Source organism: Schizophyllum commune (genome assembly GCF_000143185.2).
Source record: "Schizophyllum commune H4-8 unplaced genomic scaffold SCHCOscaffold_6, whole genome shotgun sequence".
Taxonomy (NCBI): domain Eukaryota; kingdom Fungi; phylum Basidiomycota; class Agaricomycetes; order Agaricales; family Schizophyllaceae; genus Schizophyllum; species Schizophyllum commune.
The window spans coordinates 1,694,552-1,712,058 of NW_026089543.1; the positions used below are offsets into that span (position 1 = coordinate 1,694,552).

Consider the following 17,507-nt stretch of genomic DNA (forward strand, 5'->3'; position numbering starts at 1 on the left):
CGCGCGCCGGGCGCCAATGATCTTGTTCTATCGCCGAGTCGCTCACAAAGATTCACGCGTTTCGAGATTCACAAGCATGGGAATATAGAACGGCCTTTATCTGGAGCGCGCCAGCGCTTTATATCTACAACATGTACTGTTGCTAGAGATGATCTAGTAGGTACAGTGGATTGCGACGATGCCAGGGAGACTTGGGTTTGGTAGTAGCTGCGAACGGAAACTGGAGATTGGAGCTAGAAAAAGAAAATTCGGAACAAGGAGAAAAACTGCCAGAAATATAGAAACTTGTGCAGGAGCCGGAGCGATGCTTGGGGGTTGGAACTGGAAGACTGTCCGATGCGAGCTATTCGGGGGACGGTATTTAGATATGTAGAATTGAAACCAGAGAAGTAAAGGAGAAGTAGGTGACAGAGAACCCAGCCGGGCTGCGACGCCGACGCCAACGACGGACGCGCAACGAGGTCGAGGAGAATACGCGTCTCCGCCGACCCCAACCCGTAGAAAAGAATGTAATGGGGCCCCGAGGGGCAAGGTAGAAAAGATAAACGAAGGAAACAGTAGATGAACGAGAGTACGTGACCACAGCTCAGCAGAGCCCGGCCCTATACACATAGTAGGAGGGAGGCATGGGGGCATGGGCGACATACAGGGAGGACATATCTGTATCATGCGGGGGCAAACATCGTACCGCGGATGGCATAGTACCGTGAATGGCATAGTACCATGCTGGATCATAGTGCTCGACGTCAATTGCTAGTAGCAATAGGTGTATCAAGAGGCCCGAGGACAAGAATATGCTGTCGCCTGTATATACCCTGGCGAGGATTGGATTAGGTCGATTGTTTGTAGTGGGCATGCAGAAGAGATGTTGCAAATAGATATAAGTGAAATGCTGGAGAGATGATGCAAGGGTCGGGGGTGCGGGCGAGGCCGAGCGATGGGAGTCAGGCAAGGCCAGACGATGAGGAAACCTAGTCCATCAACTCGTCGCGCTGGCTGCGGGCCCACTCCGTCGCGAAGACAGACGCCTTGAGGAACTTCTTGTGCCCGTACTTCTTGTAGAGGTACGTGCGCGTGAAGCCAGCCTCCTGCATCTTCTCCACGAGCATGTTGTGGCCGGGGATGAGGTACTCCTCCGTGTAGCCAGAGTGGTAGACGAAGGCCTCGTTCTAAAGCAAAAGGTCAGCAATGAAACATCACAAGTATAAGGACAACATACCCAGTCGCCGCCCAACATCTTGCGCGCGCAGTACATGCCGACCGCAGCGACCAAGCTGGGCTTGACGCGGATGAAGCGGTGATCAAGCAAGGTGATCTCGATGAGGAATTTGCTGAGCGTGCGCGTCTGGATATCGTAGTCGTCCGCGCGCGAGATGCGGCGCATCCACGAGTACGGGGAGCAGTAGTGCGAGATCTTGAAGTCAAGAGTCTGAAGGACAATACGCTCGCCCTTGAGGATCTCCTCCTTCTTGTAGCCCTTCTCGGTCATGAAGACGAACTCGTCGACGGACGGCGCGAGGATCTCCTCGTACTTGGCAGCGATGAACATGGCGGTGATGCCGACGAGCTGGAGCTTGACCATCGAGACGACACGCTTAGACAAGAAGCGGTCGATGATGTTGGTGGCGATCCAGAGCGTCTCCGGCATGAGGTGGTAGCGCAAGTGCACCTGGAGCAGCCAGTCGATGAGGGTCTGGCGCATCGCCCAGGTAATCTCGTTCTGGCCGTCAATGTAGTCAGCGACGGGCATGAGCTCCTCCTGAGGTATGCGTCAGTGAATGCTCGGCAGGCGCCAATAACAACTGAACCATACCTCGAGCTCAGACATGTACTCGAAGATCTCGTTCGCATACTCGGAGACCATGTTGTCATCTTCAGGGTCGTGGTCCGTGAACGCAGCACGGACGGCCTCGAGTTCCCTGGTCTGGCGATCCGCCTGAGCAGTCGAGCACTCGGGCCACATACGCGGCGCCTTCTCAGGTTCGGGCGATGATAAAGGGAACACAGCGGGCTCCTCGTCTTCGACGCCGGCCATCTCCTCCTCGTCCTGGTCAAGGACGCTATCGTGGACGATGACAAGCTCGTCGTCCTCCATCTGGTCTTCGACGTCCATGCCGACATCGGCGGACTCGTCGTAGATGACCTGCTGGCGAACTGGTTCGGGAGCAGATGCCTTGGAGACACCACGGCGGATGGCATCGGCGAGTACGGGTATGCGGGCAGCGGCGCTCGTACGGCGAACGTTGACAGGCTGGGAGATGGCGGGGGCAACACGACCAGGGCCGAGAGGAATGCGCTGAGGCGGGAGCCCGCCAGATTCGGGACGGCTGCGCTTAACGCCAACCTCCTCCTTGAGGACTTCCTTCTCCTTGCCCAGTCCCTTGCCGGGTATCACATCGTTCTGGGCGGTCGGTAGGTAAGCGCCAGGCCACTGACGACGGGTGGCCTACGTACTTTGCGGTTCATTGCAGTGGGTATCTCTCCAAGTGCAGCGCGGGTGGCCTTCATGGCGCCCGCTGCGAAGCGCTTGGGTCCATCGCCGCCAAGGGCGGTGGACTGGCGCTTGATAGCGTTCTCGTCGCCCTTGCCGCGGTGGAGGGCGGGGCGTCTAGCAGGAAGCTGCGAGGTATGTGTGAGCATGAGTCTGCTCGCCAACGCTGGGCACAGTGACGTACGCGGATGTTGTTGGTAGCCATCGTCGTCGCTGGCGGCGGTCAACGTCGTAGGATAGAAGTGGGAGAAGAAGTGGTGGGTGGAGGGTAACGGCGAGGAGGTTTCCTTAGCTGCCTGGGCGGTGGTGGGAGGAGGAGAAGAACGCCGCGGTTCTCAATGAGGAGGCCCGGGTGCAAATGGTGGAAGCAAACCAAGTTCGCCAGTCGATTTGACCTCCCGAACCCGCGCTGAACTTGCACACCACGTGACCGTTTCCTTGCACAACACGGACAAACCCATCAGACGCGTCGCCAGGTGACGTAGTCAGGTCACGGTGTCGCGTCGCACCTCGTAATTTATGAGGTAATTCCCGGCGATCGCCGACAGGAGTTGAGCTTCGCTCCTCACACAGAAGGCAGGCCACACGGTAGAAGAGGTACAAGAAATCCCAGTGGAAGCCATACAATCTACAGAAAACTCGAACATCCGGCGTACGTACACAATTCTCACGACGAAGCGGCCGCGAACTGAACCGCCGGGCCACCAACAAACACTCCGACCCTGAAGCGCATGAACGACATTTCGGCGACTTGGCGACCTTTCTAACATCGGCCCTGGCCACGACGTGCGTTAGTCGGACCCCCGGTCTATGCGCTCCTTGATCAAGCGCAATGCATCGGAAGAGCGGGGCCGAATCTTGCACGCAAAGGGCAATGGCCGCCTGCAAACGCCCATCAATGCATGCAAGAATAAAGAGGACAACAACCACGAACAGGATTAGCCCATCGTCTGTGTCGCCGCTGGGCTCAATCGGGTTGCCCGCCGCGTCGGTGGCCTTAGATATATCGAGCGCAGCGACCGCATGCGCGACGTGCATCCACACGCTCGCGTCAGCGAGGTGGCTGCCTAGACGGATAGGCTCGTTAATTTCGCTTTAGACATACGCCCATGTCAGCTTACCTGGGCACTGCCTCCTCCCATATCCGAAGAAACCCATGTCACGGGGATCGGGCGCGGGATTGGACCCTAGGAAACGCTCTGGCTTGAAGGCCGAGGGCTCCTCGTATATCGCCGGATCGTGCAAGAATTTCCTTACGGGGTGTCAATGCCCTGACTCGTCTATGTTTACACTGGCGCGCTCACCAAACGTTGGGGAAGACCATCGACCCTTTCGGGATTAGATAGTCAGCGTAGATGTCGTCCGCGGTGGTGCAGTGCGGGAAGGCTAAGGGCGCCACCGGGATCCTGCAGGTCGCGTTAGCACAGCACCTTTCTCGCCCTGGCCAATGTCGAGATTAACCATCGATCTAGCTCCTTGCATATTGCCCCAATGTAAGGGAGTGAGTCTCTGTCGGCTGGTGTCGGCAGTCGTTCGCGCCCAATCACGGTGTCGAGCTCGGCTTGGGCCTTGGCTTGCACTTCGGGGTACTTGCATACGGCGAGGAAGTAACTCTGAATGACGGAGACGGACTGCGGGTGTCTTTTGAGCACAAAAGTAACGAGAATCGTGAGAGCACAAACTGTCTCAGCGCCGCCCGAGTAAAACGCGGCGGCAGCCCAAGTTATGTCGAAAAGTCGTTCGGGCGTAAGATTGGGCTCTTCTCGAATAAGCGTGCCGACAAAGGAGGTGTTCGGGGCGCCTTTAGCCTGGCCTCATTAGTCAACGAGCGCGTCCGGCCAAGGGCGACTCACTAGCTCTTCCCTTACGTGCGCGATTGGTAGTTCGCCCACGTCGTCTAGCGTCTTCTTGTAAGCTTTAGCTGTCTCCTTGAAGCCGGTGCCGGGAAGCCAGTCCGGAAGCGATTTGACTGCGGACCTCCAGTCAGACAGATGAAAGAACAAGACCAAAAGAAAACCTACGGATCGGCAAGAAGTCGACGAAGTACGCGCCAGGCTGCGTGATCTCCGAGAACTCTTTCATGACCTGCAACCTAATTGAGATGCATGTCGGTTGCAACACAGAAGTGCCTTGCCTGATCTGCAAGCGCTATCATCGGGTCGACCCCCTTCTCTTCGATCTACAAGACGGTTAAGACGGGGAACTGCATCGAATGAGAAGATGCAAACCTTGTACCCATAGGCAATATGCAAAATTAGCGCAGCGAAGGTCCTATCCACAATCAAGTTAGACGGTGGGAGCTCTGCTCAGAGGCTCGCCGGCTCACTTTCTCGTCGCCTATCAGCTCAAGTTAGCTTCCACACCTTCATCCGAACTCAAGAGCCACGTACATCATACCACTCCTCAGGATCCGCCAGAACACGATTGATGAACATCGCTGCCTGATACTCCTCCACCTCATTGAACCGCGCGACATGCTCGCGCGTTCCAATAACACGCGCAAACAACTTCCGCCACTCGCGCACGCGCGGGCCGTAGTGCGAGTTCGACAGCGCGCGGTCGTACCCCGCGAGCTCGGCCATGTGCATCGTGGGCCGGTCGGAGTAGATCTGCCCGCGCTTGCTGAGGAGCTCGTCGGCGATCTTGTGGTCGTTGAGTACGACGATGACCTGTCCGAGGACGGTCACGGAGACTACGGGGCCTACGCAGGAGGTCAGTTCGGGACAGACTAAGTCAGCCTCCGAGCGGCGCGCTGGTTAGGCGAAGCCGCATTGCTGCGTACCGTCTGGTGACAAAGCATCAGCGCGAGTTGATAGGGACAAACGTAGCCTGAGTTCGAATGCTCACATTTCTCGCCCCATTGCTTGAACGTCTCCCACATCCGGCCTTTGGGCATGTCGAAGACGTTGCCCAGCAGCGGATAGCCCGGAGGACCGGGCGGAAGGGGCTTCCGCAGCGCCTGACGCGCAGCTCGGTAGAGAATGAAGGACACGAGCGCAAGGGCGGCGCCGTCGCGCGGGGTAAGGAGAGACATGGAGTCGGTATACCTCTTCCAGGCGAGAAGGTGGGAAGCAAGAGAGGATTGGCGGCGCCCGGGAGAAGCCCATCTTATGGGAACGGATCCCGTGTCGCAATCAATTGAAGCCCAACTTTGATGACCAAGTCGGCGTGGCATTCGCCCTTGATCCTCAACTAAGGATTAAGGCGCGAGGGCATGAAGTCCACGACTACCCGGGCTTTGTAGCAACTGGTTTAGGATGACTGGGCTAGCTGTAGGAGACACTCAAGAGCACTGTGCGAGCAGCGCGTTCTCTCTAGGGTACTGACTGTGAGTATACTTCGCATGCGCAAGCTAGGTGTCTTCTATTTGTAGTAAGGCCGAACTTTCTCATAGGCAGCGGGGCCTGTTGCATCTCCGGTTTGAGGGCGGAGAGGGCGGACAGCGGTGAGAAGGTAACCCTGGTCTGTTGATTCAACAAGAAGGCTGGTGATCCCGATTGTGCACCTGATTGCGTCTATCGTTTGTTTCCCGGTTCATAGCAGGAAGCACCGGGAGAGAGGTTCAAGTCAAGCCGCGACGCATGACAATCGTACGCGTGATGCGGAGTTTGCCGATTCAGAATGACGGCGGCCTTGCGATTTCTTTTTTTGGTCCCTCTCGCCAGCGCGCCGAAGTCATCGCATCGCGCCTCCATGTCGGTCCTGTCTGCTGCATTCTGCCGTGCACACCAGAGCTCTCGACCTCCAGAAGCACAGCATCGATCCCGTCCATCATCGACTTCTACGCACCGCGCGGCGCCCTTCATCAACTCAATTGGCGCCCTCTGCGAGGTCCCGCGGCTTCCCATATCGCGGCGCGACCATTTGCATGATGCCTGACGAGAGTGTGATGCCTGACGGAAGGGGTATGTCTGATTCCGACGATGAAGCGCTTATAAGCGAGCCCTCCACGGTGCTGTGATGCCCTTTCCCTTCCGCTCTTTTCAACTTGTAGTGCGATGGCTGAAGGCGCGCCGAGTACACCGGTGACTCCCGCTGTCACGGCACAAACTTTTGAACCTTTGTAAGTAGCTTGCACTGTATATCTCGGTCGTTCTGATTACTGATCGAACTTATCAGCAATGGGCCATTCGTATGTGCGGAGACATACGTCTGTACACGCCGCTGATCACGCAGGACAGCTTGTCGCGGTCGACCTTGCCTGGCTTCTGTATGGTTGTTACCTTGCCCAGCTTAGTTCGTATGCTTCATCTATACGTCGCGCAACTCACTCAAGTGTCGCGCCAGGCTCGTACTACACCAACTACTCGGAGAAGGACCACTGGCTAAAGTACCTAGGTTTGCACATGCTAGCTGTCAGCTCGTGCCACGATGCTCAACTCGGGCTCAGTCTTTGCCGTCACGATAACGGGTGGCCTTCATGTTGGACTTGGCACGGGCGCGCAGTACGGCGTTCTCGTGGAAGGCTGGGGCTTGCCAGAAGTCTGGCAGTCCACACCATGGGAGGCGTCAATGCTGCCTTTTACGACCGGTCTCAGTGCGTGATCATCTACATTCAAGTCTGCGTGCGCTCTAATGACGGTCCCTCCTCCAGACGCCTTCCTTGTGCAGTTGTTCTTCGCGGGCCGCATCGCGCTCATCGAACGCAGCATCGTCGGAAGGGGTCTCGCTGTCTTTGTGGGCCTTGTGGGTGGACTTGAAGGTCACCAAGGATACCTTACTGAAGGTCGAGCAGGTCGCCATTCTTGCTTTCGGAGGCGCGCTGGCCCTTTTGATTGTGGTACGCTCATACGGATTCTATCATCGACCCGGCCGGTCTCACTCATGAATTGCAGTTCTTGCGCGCGGGGTCGAACGCGCTGAAGATCACAAATTTGCTGCTCGTCACAAGGGTAAGCCGAATCGCTCCTAATAGACATGCTCTGACAAAATACCGGCAGCTATGGACGATATCGAGTGTCGTCTGCGACGTTCTTATCGCAGGCATCATGATCTCGCTGGTGTGTCCTCCCTATTCATGCAAGTGAGCGAAGGCTGACAGTGTGCAGCTTGCGCTGAGCCACAGGCACTCGCATTTCCGGTCGACGAAGCAGCTCATCCGCCGCCTCATCGTGCAGTCTATCGAAACCGGCACGGTGACGGCGATAGTTATGTGCTTGATGCTCATCTGCTACGAGACGATGAACGCGGAGAACTCAACTTACCTCATCTGGTAGGTGCTCACTCGTCCGCCTGAAATTCTATGTTCTCACCCCTTTTCAGGGAATACTCCATAGCGCCTCTGTAAGATCTTTTATATTCACGCCAAACTCGTCACTCACACTACCCAGCTACGGCAACGTCATGCTCTTCGTGCTCAACGCGAGATCGCGTCTACGGCCTGGCGAGGTCTTTACCACCTCGAACGACTTTACCCTTCATTCAGCCGTTAACTTCGCCTCCACGACAAGCGGCACGAGCAGCGGAGACGATCGTCACGCCGTCAAGGTTCGGAAGGATATTGCCATTCGCTTCGACGAGACGGAGTCAGCCACGGTGAGCGCTTATGAGAGGAACATGCAAAGAGCAGACTGACGCCTTCGTTGTAGAAGGACGATGCCGTCAGGCAGTCGTTGTCGACCGGGCGCTGAGCGCTCGACCGTGTTGTACAGCTTACGCAACTGGTTTATAGCTCATGTTTGTACTTACGCCTGATGAAAAGGTCGCACGACCAGCTTCATTTGGCGATTTACTCGCCTGAGTAGAGGTGACATGGCGATTCACTGCCTGAAAGTTCAACATATCACGTGAGCCCGGGAAGAGTTGCGGCAAGTGCCGGTCATCGCAAAGCCTCGTTGATTCCGACTTGGAGTTGTCCGATATGCTGATACAAGATGGCGGTGATTCAGAAGGACATGCAGGGTGCTCCCAGCCGAGCCTTCAGATCTCTCCCTTTTATATCCTGGAGATGATGTGTCTGCGGAGACCCTTCTCCGGCGCATGCCGATAGCCTGCTACCACGGGCGCTCACCTAAGCCTCATGGGGCAGAACTTGTCACCGGTACCTCACACCAGTGGATATCGCCTCGAATTCCTGCGCGCTCGCCGGATAGCCTTCACTTCTGAATCAACGGCCGCTCCCTCTAATCATAGCCCCGACATATCCCACGGTCCGCTTTTCTCTTCCTGCCCTCAGAGCGCAGAGGCGGTCCGCCATGTCCAGCGACCCCTCTGCCGCAAGCGCGGAAGATGTCGCCAAGCAATTTGTGCCCGTGTGAGTCTGTACAATTCCTTCTTCTTATGGCCGCTGATCCGGGTCGCTTGTTGGGCGGCAGTAATGGGCCCTTCGTACGTTGAATCTGCCAGCGAAGAGAAGCGGGCGCCTACCTGACATCGGGATCACAGATGATCTCGACTGACTTCGCGTGCCTTTTGTATGGCTGCTACCTGGTTCAGCTCAGTAAGGACGCGCTCTGCGATGTGCGGCGACGGCGGACTGATGACCTTACCACAGACCGATACTTTTGCCATTACTCGCACCGGGACAATTGGTTGAAGGTTCTGGGTGCGTTGGGAGCGCGTCGACCATATGCGTTGACTAAGACTGAGTAGCCGTCGCGGTCACACTCGTATCGGGAGCGACCATCGGCTTTGCCATGGTGTCGCAGTACAAGGTCCTAGTCACGAACTCGGGCGATCCTGGCGTCTGGATGACCAGCCCTTGGGAATTCGTCATGACGCCGGTTACCACTGGACTGAGTGCGTTGCTCCGCTCGTCGTTCATTACTCAATGCTGAACCCCTCCGACCAGGCGCCTTTTTGGTACAGCTATTCTTTGCGTCACGCATTGCGTTCTTCCGGCGAGATATCATTGGAAGAATATTGTCGGCAACTGTTTCCCTGGTAAGGTCCTTTCTCGCATGTCTTCGCGTCCTGCTGACTGAATAGGTGGCCACTCTGGCTTTCGCGGGCGCCCTTGCGGATATGGCCGTCGTAGGTATCTCTTGCTATATTTTCCTTGTGTCTTACTCACTGTCGAGCTCATCAAGTACGTCAAGAATGGATTCAACGCCTTGGATCTCTCCAAGATCTTCATGGTGGCCAGGGTCAGTCGTGACAGCAAAGATTGCGCAACGTTGTTCAATCCCCGCAGATCTGGACCATTTCCAGTGTGATCTGCGATATCCTCATCGCCGCGACGATGACTGTCTTGGTGCGCTTGCAAAAGCCTGAGAAGGCGCTCATAGGAACTCACATTTTGATAGCTCGTCCGAAGCCGCAGGCAGACGCACTTTCGATCGACCAAGGAGATGCTCCATCGACTGATTTTGCAGTCTATCGAGACGGGGACGGTCACCGCCTTCGTTATGGTCCTTATGTTAATATGCTATGAGACCATGAGCAGCAAGAACTCGTCATATACTGTCTGGTGCGTATCGTTCTATTGTGCCTTTCGCACGCGGTAACACCCGTTGGCTCAGGGAATTGGCTATAGGACCCTTGTACGTACTGAATGCTACAGTGCTCTACTTGCCCTTTGCTGACGCACCTCAGGTACGGCAACGTTATGCTTTTCGTGCTTAATGCGCGAGAGGGCTTAGCGTCGGACGACGTGGACTGCAATACGGATGACCTCGAGTTGGACTCAACGCCTCTGCCACTTTCCTTTGCCTCGCACCGGACGGATTCGCAGCTCGTACAGAGAGATACTGTAGGCGGCGAAGCAGACATCACGGAGACTGCACCGGTGAGCAAAGCCTGAGTATTTCTTTGCCATTCAAACGCTCACTGAGTGGCCTCAGACCAAATCTTCCGACTCAGCGCCCTAAAACACGAGGACCCAGTCAGGCGATCCTTAACACCGAATTCGATTCGTATCATATGGTTTGAAGTCCTGCCTCTTAATCACACCCCTCGAGCTTGGAAGTTTGACCATACTGAGGCCAATGTCGAACTTTCGGTACTGTAACTGACCGAAATCCGGAGGCTCGGGACGGTGTTCCGGGGTGCGAATATCGATTTTCTCGGGGAAATTCCCTTCCTTCTCACCCTCACCATCGTCGGCGTACTATGAACCAGAAGATGTCCATGCTGATCACAATGAGTCATATACATTACACCTGGACTCACAGTACTCTAGGTCGAGAAGTTGTCTGTCGAACGCCGCATCACCTAGAAGACCTGCAGCACCCAATTCCCGTGCGTGACGGAGCCGCTGGGCGCCGAGCGCTCATATCACTGCGTACTGTAGCTTGTTCCATTCAGCGGAGTATGCCTATTACCTATCTATGGCCAGCGCACCAACCACCGGAGTACTTAACCATTGCACGGTCGACTTCGGGAGGCTCTTTCGTCGCGATTGTCGTCCCGCGACGCCATGTCTGACATCGCAGGGTCTACTCAGTCCCCTTCTAGCGATATCGCTAACCGTTTTATACCTATGTGAGCTCGTCCTCACTCAGTTCTTGCATGTCTTCTTGCTGACAATCGCAGAAATGGACCTTTCGTGAAGCCAACGTCGTATCCAGAACTGGGCACCATAACTGATTGCGACGGTGCAGATGCTTGCTGGCTACGCGTCTTGTCTACTATATGGTTATTACCTTGCGCAACTCCGTGAGCGCATTTCTGAGCTCATGCTCTCCCCCGCTCACGAGCCTATCAGACGTTTACTTCAACCGTCATGCGCACGGGGACAGGTGGTTGAAGTGGCTCGGTGAGTCTATTCGCCAACTTGTCGGCGTATGGACTGAGCTTCCGCTCATCTTTCATAGCTATCAGTATCGCGATTATATCCGGGGTGACCATTGGGTTCTCCATGGCCTCACAATGTGTCATCCTCGTCGAGCACGGAGGTGATCCCTCTGTTTGGTCGTCGAGTCCGTGGCAGCTAGCTTTGGGGCCTGTCACCACCGGATCGAGTTCGCTCATCTCTTCCTCCTTTCATCGCCCGATTGCTTACAATTGCTCCAGCCGCATTGTTGGTTCAGCTTTTCTTTGCTAGTCGCATTGCTCGCCTGCGGCGCGACGCTGCAGGTAAGGTCCTCGCAGGACTGATCATTCTGGTATGCCTTTTCCATGCCAGCGTTGTAGAACTGGCCTCAATTGACGGTTCAGGTCGCCGCGGCAGCATTATCGAGTGCTCTTGCAGTCACAGTCCTGGTAGGGTTATGAATTCATCCTCGTCGCTGCTTTGCAAACTATGTTCACCGCTAGGGTCTGAGCAAAGGCTCGCACTTGATTGGTACCAGGACCAAGTCTTCGACGGCTGTAGCAAGGGTAAACGTGGATTCTACGTACTCAATCGCCAACTCACCGTCAAACAGCATCTTTGGCTCTTCGCTAGCCTAGCATGCGACACCCTGATCACCGGGGCATGTTTCTTCGTGCGATCCTTGCATGACTTCGCCGTGGAGGTACTCATAGACAATCACAGCTCCTCAAGGACCACGATCAGGCACATATCAACGCGACACGGCCGTGTCTGCGTTCGCTCGCGCCGAAGTTCATCGAAACCGGCATGATCCTTGCTGTGGTCATGCTCCTCTCCGCCATCTGCTACGAGACTATGGGTGCGAGGAATCTAACGTACTTCATCTGGTGCGTGAACGTCGTTTCCGTATATTCACTCGCTCACAATATTCAGGGAACTGTCGATCAGCCCGCTGTACGTTCTCGTTCTCGCCATTCTGACGACTGTCGAGGTTAATACGCGTCGCAGCTACGGCAACGTCATGCTGTTCATTCTCAACTCACGGCACCGCGCAACCTGCGAGGAAGATACGGGCGATATTGAAATGCGGTCCCCGCCGCTCTCCCCGGGATCGCCCAAGATGATCTCGCACGTCCTAAGCATCGGCGCCATCGACTCGAAGCTCAGCGGTAGCCACGGGAAGACCAACGACATTGTGGTGCGCGTGGGCTAATTAGCAATTGTGAGCATCGTGGGTGCGAGACCTTGCCTCAGGGCCGATGATGGGCTCACTGGATTCTCTTTACAGGTAGATATGTAGGCGTCTGATAACGAAGTTGTTTGGTCAAGTCTTGGTGCCTCTGAACTTCGTTCTATAGGCTCAAGCATTTCATCGGGACCATGTATGTATGCGACAATCGCCAAATAGCTTTCTTTCTGCCAGACATGGGTCAGGCTCGTAGCCAACAGCGGCGACAAACACATAAGTACGGCGCTGCAGCAGAAATATGATGCACCAGCTTGCGGCCGTTCGCTCGCCTACACATCCGCGCCTGTTTCTTCTTTACCCACCACGGGACTGTAACCCTCCTGAATGCTATCGGGTGCGCAGCTGAGGTCACGACAATACCGGATGGTTCGCAAGATATCCGGGCGGTCGGTCGCACATGCGAAGTCGTCCTCGAGCGCAAGTGAGTCACCACAAGTGGCGCGACATGCGTACTTACTGATGGCAATCTGATCAGGCTTCTTCTAACAAATGCGGCGCGTCTGGCATGTCCAAATACAGGCGATGCGCTTAGCGTCTTTCTTCTTCCGACCATCTCGGAGAATAGTTTAGCCTCGGATCGACACTTACAGCTCGTTGCAAGCGCGAGGCCGTCAAGTTCTTTCGTCCTACGGACAGTGGCGCGGCCGTTATGGCAGCGCCTACGCCCAGTGACATTGCGCGGGCCTACGCTCCCATGTAAGTTTTCTTCAGGCTGCAGCCATAGACCTCGCTGATCATGCGCCTCAGAAACGGACCTACGGTATAGGGTGCAGTGGGCAAAAGGTATCATGAGGCTAATAACACGAGCGACAGATGATTGCAATCAACATGTCGTGTCTTCTTCACGGCTGCTCCATTGTCCAGCTTCGTATGTACTCAGAGCTCATTCAGACCTCCGATATTCAATATGCGTGTAGTCGGCTACTTCGCGCGGTTCTCCGACAAGAGGGAGCACCTCGCTTATCTCGGTAAGCAAATCTTCTTACCTCGCAATCTGTGAGCGTACTTACCTCCTGCAGCCGTCGTGGTCACTGCTGTGGCAGGTATCGGCACATGGTTCGGCGTCATCTCTCAGTATCTAGTGCTCGTCCGCCATTCGGGAAATCCCGATGTGTGGACGTCGAACCCATGGCAATTCCTGGTGACTCTCGGCAGCACTGGCCTTAGTTTGTCTGTCGGATTGCATGTCTACTCGCGTCCCTGACGCACCTTTAGCCGCTTTGCTTGTCCAGCTTTTCTTCGTCAGTCGCATCGCGCGTTTTCGGCGTGACATTATTGGCAAGACGATGGCGACGCTTATCACGCTGGTATGTCCAGACTGTTCGCCCACACTAACACCTCTAAACTTTCCAAGGTCTCGACCCTAGCCTTCGCAGGCTTCCTAGTGATTATGGTCTTGGTAGTATCCCCCTTCTTCTATGCCATCGTACATCGCATATAACCCTTGCCCAGTATGTGAAATGCGGTCTAAACACACTGGAGCTCGAGACTGTACTTCCGAAGGCCGTCACCAGGGTATGCCCGTTCTCTCCGAGCCGACCTTCCGATACTGATAGTTCACATAGCTCTGGGGAGTGTCGAGCACCATTTGCGACGTCCTCATCGCCGCTGCGATGTCTTATCTGGTGCGCGATCCTCTCGTGCGAGAAGCTTCCACTTACTAGAAGACCGACAGCTTGTGAGCAGTCGCAGACATACGCGGGTACGCTCTACCAAGCAGATGATAGAGCGTCTGATCTTGCAATCCATCGAAACTGGCACTATTACTGCTGTGTGGATGGCGACGATGATCACTTGTTATGAGACCATGGGCTCGAAGAATACGGCCTACGTCGTCTGGTGGGCGCGCATCTCTATCATATTGACGTTCCAGCTGACGTTGAGCAGGGAGTACTCCATTGGGCCGCTGTACGTTCTTCCTGGGATCTCTTTCGTATCATTGCTCATGATACTCCCTGCAGGTATGCCAACGTCTTACTATTCGTACTCAATTCTCGCGAGCGCATGGCAGCCGACGAGGTGCGCTGCACTACCAGCGACATCGAGCTGAGCACCATGCATTTCTCTGTGGTGTCGCCACACGCAACTATCCCTGTGTCCATTGCTGGCGACCCCAAGCGTCGAGCAGGCTTCACCGATTTAGAGGAAGACCCGGTAGGCGCTCAGGGCGAAGTATATAACACGGCAGAACAACTAACATATACCTCAAGGTGACTAACAGGCCAGGAATCACCATATCGGCAGGCACAGAGGCATCTCGCTGACCATTGAGTGGCATTTTTTATTCCTCTTCGCCACAATGTATACATGATTCTGCCCTAGTGGAATTCAGCATTGTACGGCGCTTTTTGAGGAAAGCCAGTTCTCCGCGATTGTCGCTGCCTCATAGCCCTTGCGCTAGCAGCTACTTGATATCGCAATGAGAGCGAGGAGAGCGTACCGCGTTCCCGTGGCTGGCGGGAACGTGGGGTAGCTTCGATGTTCTTTGGCGTTCGCACTTCACCTCCGGAGAATCCCGTCGTGCGAGTTTCATTCATTGTGTATGTGTATGCGTGCGCGGACTCGGAGATGAAGAACCCATTCTCCTGTTGTCTTCACCAGCTGCTATCTACTACACGACAGGCGGGGCATTCCTTCACTTCGAGGAGCGTTAGTTCGTGCTTATGCTCTCCTCACTTTTGTTTCATACTGACCGTCGATGCATAGGTATGATAATGCGGGCATCATTACGTCGCCATATCAGACCCGGTATACTCTACGATTCATCTTGCCACCGTGATCCACGACTCGAATACGCCGTAATGTACTCCACCCTAGGAAACGCCGATCAACGGCGGCGACGACGATCTTCCCGAGGAAGGCCTTCCTCAAATGCATCGAAGGGCGTGGCCATCTCGTTTGAGGCGACTGTGCTTGCTTCGCGCGTTGCCTGACCTCATGACCTCTCGCTGATAGCTGGAAGCTATGCTACTTGTGCCTCGTACCTCCGATCTCGACTCTTCCAATTTCGAGGTCGTCGGGACGTCATACCTTCGAGATGTCGCAAAAGGCCACGCTGCTGCTGTTGAGGACGCGTTGCTGGCCGGATATATGTAGAGCGAGGATGGTTCTCAAGTTCCCGCAGGGTCTTTTCCGCGCATGCTAAATGACTATGCACGACAGCGATGGCCATCCCATGACAGCACCCGTTGATATTGCCCATGCATTCGTGCCAGTGTATCTAACCTTCACTCTGCTGTCTCATCACCGAGGCTCATCTTTCCCTCCCAGGAATGGCCCCTTCGTATGTGTGCACCTTTCAGCGGCGACGTGTTCCCAACATCCTACGTAGACGATTGCCGTGGACGTATCATGCCTCTTGTATGGATGTCTCCTCGCTCAGACATGTGAGTTGCGCGCTCCTTTGCAGGATTATCACCATTGACGGACTCGCACAGCTGATTACTTTCAGTATCATTGCCATAGGGACAGATGGCTGAAGTACCTGAGTAGGTTGGCGCTTCTAAGCCCGTAATCAACGATCTCATCGTCGAAAGCCATCATCATAACCATACTTTCTGGGATCAGTGCCGTCTTTGCCGTCATCGCTCAATATGTGGTACTTGTCCATGAGGTGGGCAATCCGACGGTGTGGATGTCGGGCGCGAGGATATCGTTGGTGCCCTTGCTCGGCAGCGGGCTTAGTATGTCTTCACTGTCTCCCTCGGCCTACCCGTTGGCCACTGACCCAACGTTGCCAGACGCTCTGATCGTTCAGCTCTTTTTCGCCTCCCGAATTGCGCGCTTCTGCCGCGACAAAGTCGGAATCGCGCTCGCAGGCATCATCAGCTTGGTGAGATATCTCTCTTCCCGCGAATGTAAAGTTCAACCTCGTCGTCGTCCTCAGACCGCAATCGTGGCTTTTGGTGGGTCCATCGCGGACACGATAATTGTGAGTGCTCCCCTCTAAACTCATGAAGTTGTCGCTCACGAATAATGGTCTCACCACAGTGGCCTGAAGCCAAGATGCAGGACTCTGACACCCTGCATCTTTGCCAGAAGCTTCCGCTGGCGGTCGCGAGAGTAGGCTAGCGGCCAGTCACCGGTTTATCGTGTTGACTCTAATGGATTCACTAGGTGTGGACCGTCACCAGCGTCATCTGCGATGTCCTCATCGCAACTACCATGATTGTGCTGGTACGTCGAGGTACCACCCAGCTTCTTGGAGCTCATACTTGCTTAGCTCGCTCGCAGTCGCGAAGAAGCTCACTTCCGGACGACGAGGCAGATGCTTAAGCGCCTCATCGTCCAATCTATCGAGACGGGGAGCGTCACCGCTCTTGTCATGATTCTTCTGCTAATATCTTACGAGACGATGGGCACGAAGAACGCGACATACGTCGTTTGGTATGTGTATAACTTCCCTTCCATCTGTGAACTCGGCTGAGTAGTAGCGCCAGGGAGATATCGCTCGGTCCTCTGTGAGTTTTGTCCAGGACTTCATGCCTCGACGCCTCACAGAAACTCGACAGGTACGGTAATGTCATGCTCTTCGTGCTCAACTCGAGAGAGGGGTTGGCGCCTGACATCGTCCGATGTCAGTCAAGTGAATTTCCTAGCACTGCTCCGGCGATGACGACGTCCTCAGCTCACGAGCCAGGTCTCGCTGATTCCGGTCAGCGTCCGCCTCTCGAGGATCTTGCAGTCGCAGGACTTCCATGACATCTTTCTGAGCTCGTCTCGACTGGCGAACCTCGTGCGATGGTTCTATTGTCGACCGACGCCCGATACCCCGGACCACGATTAGGACTTCATGCTTACGACCGAGAGATATTGCGAAGAGTCTATACAACCCTTAATTACCTTGTAAAATAATCCATGCTCTGCCTTTAATCCTTCGAACACCGATGTTTAGGATGGACAAACGATAGAATTGCGCAACAACAGTGACAGTCATTAGCAGCCTATATACTGGCCTCTAGCGACATACAAGCCCGAGCATGACAGTGAGTACAGTGAGTCGTCAGGTAACATGGGAGAGTAAGCAACCAAAGATGAGCAACCGGGATATGGGGAGTCGAATTTAGACTGTTCGA

At 55.1% G+C, this 17,507-nt stretch overlaps 5 protein-coding genes across 5 annotated transcripts; 2 read left to right on the forward strand and 3 right to left on the reverse strand.

The window, feature by feature from the left end:
• Window positions 1-153: 153 nt before the first annotated feature.
• On the reverse strand, window positions 154-735 carry SCHCODRAFT_02501935 (uncharacterized protein; the record flags this gene model as incomplete). The annotated part of the gene is made up of 1 exon (XM_003031659.2): window positions 154-735. One exon carries the CDS (start codon window positions 733-735, stop codon window positions 154-156), a length of 582 nt encoding a protein of 193 aa, XP_003031705.1.
• Window positions 736-971: 236 nt separating this feature from the next.
• On the reverse strand, window positions 972-2,696 carry SCHCODRAFT_02701503 (A/B/D/E cyclin; the record flags this gene model as incomplete). The annotated part of the gene is made up of 5 exons (XM_003031658.2): window positions 972-1,169; window positions 1,220-1,759; window positions 1,814-2,401; window positions 2,455-2,619; window positions 2,676-2,696. 5 exons carry the CDS (start codon window positions 2,694-2,696, stop codon window positions 972-974), a joined length of 1,512 nt encoding a protein of 503 aa, XP_003031704.1.
• Window positions 2,697-3,082: 386 nt separating this feature from the next.
• Window positions 3,083-5,568, reverse strand: SCHCODRAFT_01189794 (cytochrome P450). Its single transcript, XM_050341203.1, has 13 exons — window positions 5,339-5,568; window positions 4,882-5,219; window positions 4,818-4,828; window positions 4,720-4,762; window positions 4,626-4,670; window positions 4,513-4,576; window positions 4,345-4,460; window positions 4,174-4,299; window positions 3,953-4,122; window positions 3,796-3,897; window positions 3,613-3,743; window positions 3,426-3,558; window positions 3,083-3,373 (listed from the first exon to the last, which is right to left on the reverse strand). Exons 1-13 carry the CDS (start codon window positions 5,523-5,525, stop codon window positions 3,283-3,285), a joined length of 1,557 nt encoding a protein of 518 aa, XP_050200128.1. The 5' UTR covers window positions 5,526-5,568; the 3' UTR covers window positions 3,083-3,282.
• Window positions 5,569-6,325: 757 nt separating this feature from the next.
• Window positions 6,326-8,241, forward strand: SCHCODRAFT_02626569 (uncharacterized protein). The gene is made up of 13 exons (XM_003032099.3): window positions 6,326-6,554; window positions 6,611-6,623; window positions 6,673-6,727; window positions 6,779-6,829; window positions 6,882-7,028; window positions 7,086-7,177; window positions 7,227-7,271; window positions 7,327-7,383; window positions 7,432-7,491; window positions 7,540-7,703; window positions 7,754-7,774; window positions 7,822-8,026; window positions 8,080-8,241. The coding sequence occupies exons 1-13, from the start codon at window positions 6,490-6,492 to the stop codon at window positions 8,119-8,121; spliced, it is 1,017 nt and encodes a 338-aa protein (XP_003032145.1). The 5' UTR covers window positions 6,326-6,489; the 3' UTR covers window positions 8,122-8,241.
• A 444-nt stretch (window positions 8,242-8,685) lies between these two features.
• On the forward strand, window positions 8,686-17,133 carry SCHCODRAFT_01094776 (uncharacterized protein; the record flags this gene model as incomplete). The annotated part of the gene is made up of 44 exons (XM_003032098.2): window positions 8,686-8,744; window positions 8,806-8,818; window positions 8,876-8,930; window positions 8,985-9,035; window positions 9,083-9,229; window positions 9,282-9,373; window positions 9,419-9,463; window positions 9,511-9,576; window positions 9,624-9,683; window positions 9,736-9,899; window positions 9,952-9,972; window positions 10,025-10,217; window positions 11,032-11,086; window positions 11,136-11,186; window positions 11,245-11,391; window positions 11,444-11,535; window positions 11,588-11,632; window positions 11,722-11,856; window positions 11,907-12,070; window positions 12,117-12,381; window positions 13,034-13,128; window positions 13,180-13,192; window positions 13,246-13,300; window positions 13,350-13,400; window positions 13,452-13,598; window positions 13,648-13,739; window positions 13,787-13,831; window positions 13,885-13,947; window positions 13,998-14,057; window positions 14,108-14,340; window positions 14,394-14,586; window positions 15,388-15,524; window positions 15,595-15,715; window positions 15,764-15,818; window positions 15,870-15,924; window positions 16,000-16,115; window positions 16,173-16,264; window positions 16,319-16,363; window positions 16,423-16,494; window positions 16,549-16,608; window positions 16,655-16,818; window positions 16,866-16,892; window positions 16,944-17,008; window positions 17,072-17,133. The coding sequence occupies 44 exons, from the start codon at window positions 8,686-8,688 to the stop codon at window positions 17,131-17,133; spliced, it is 4,038 nt and encodes a 1,345-aa protein (XP_003032144.1).
• Window positions 17,134-17,507: the final 374 nt, after the last annotated feature.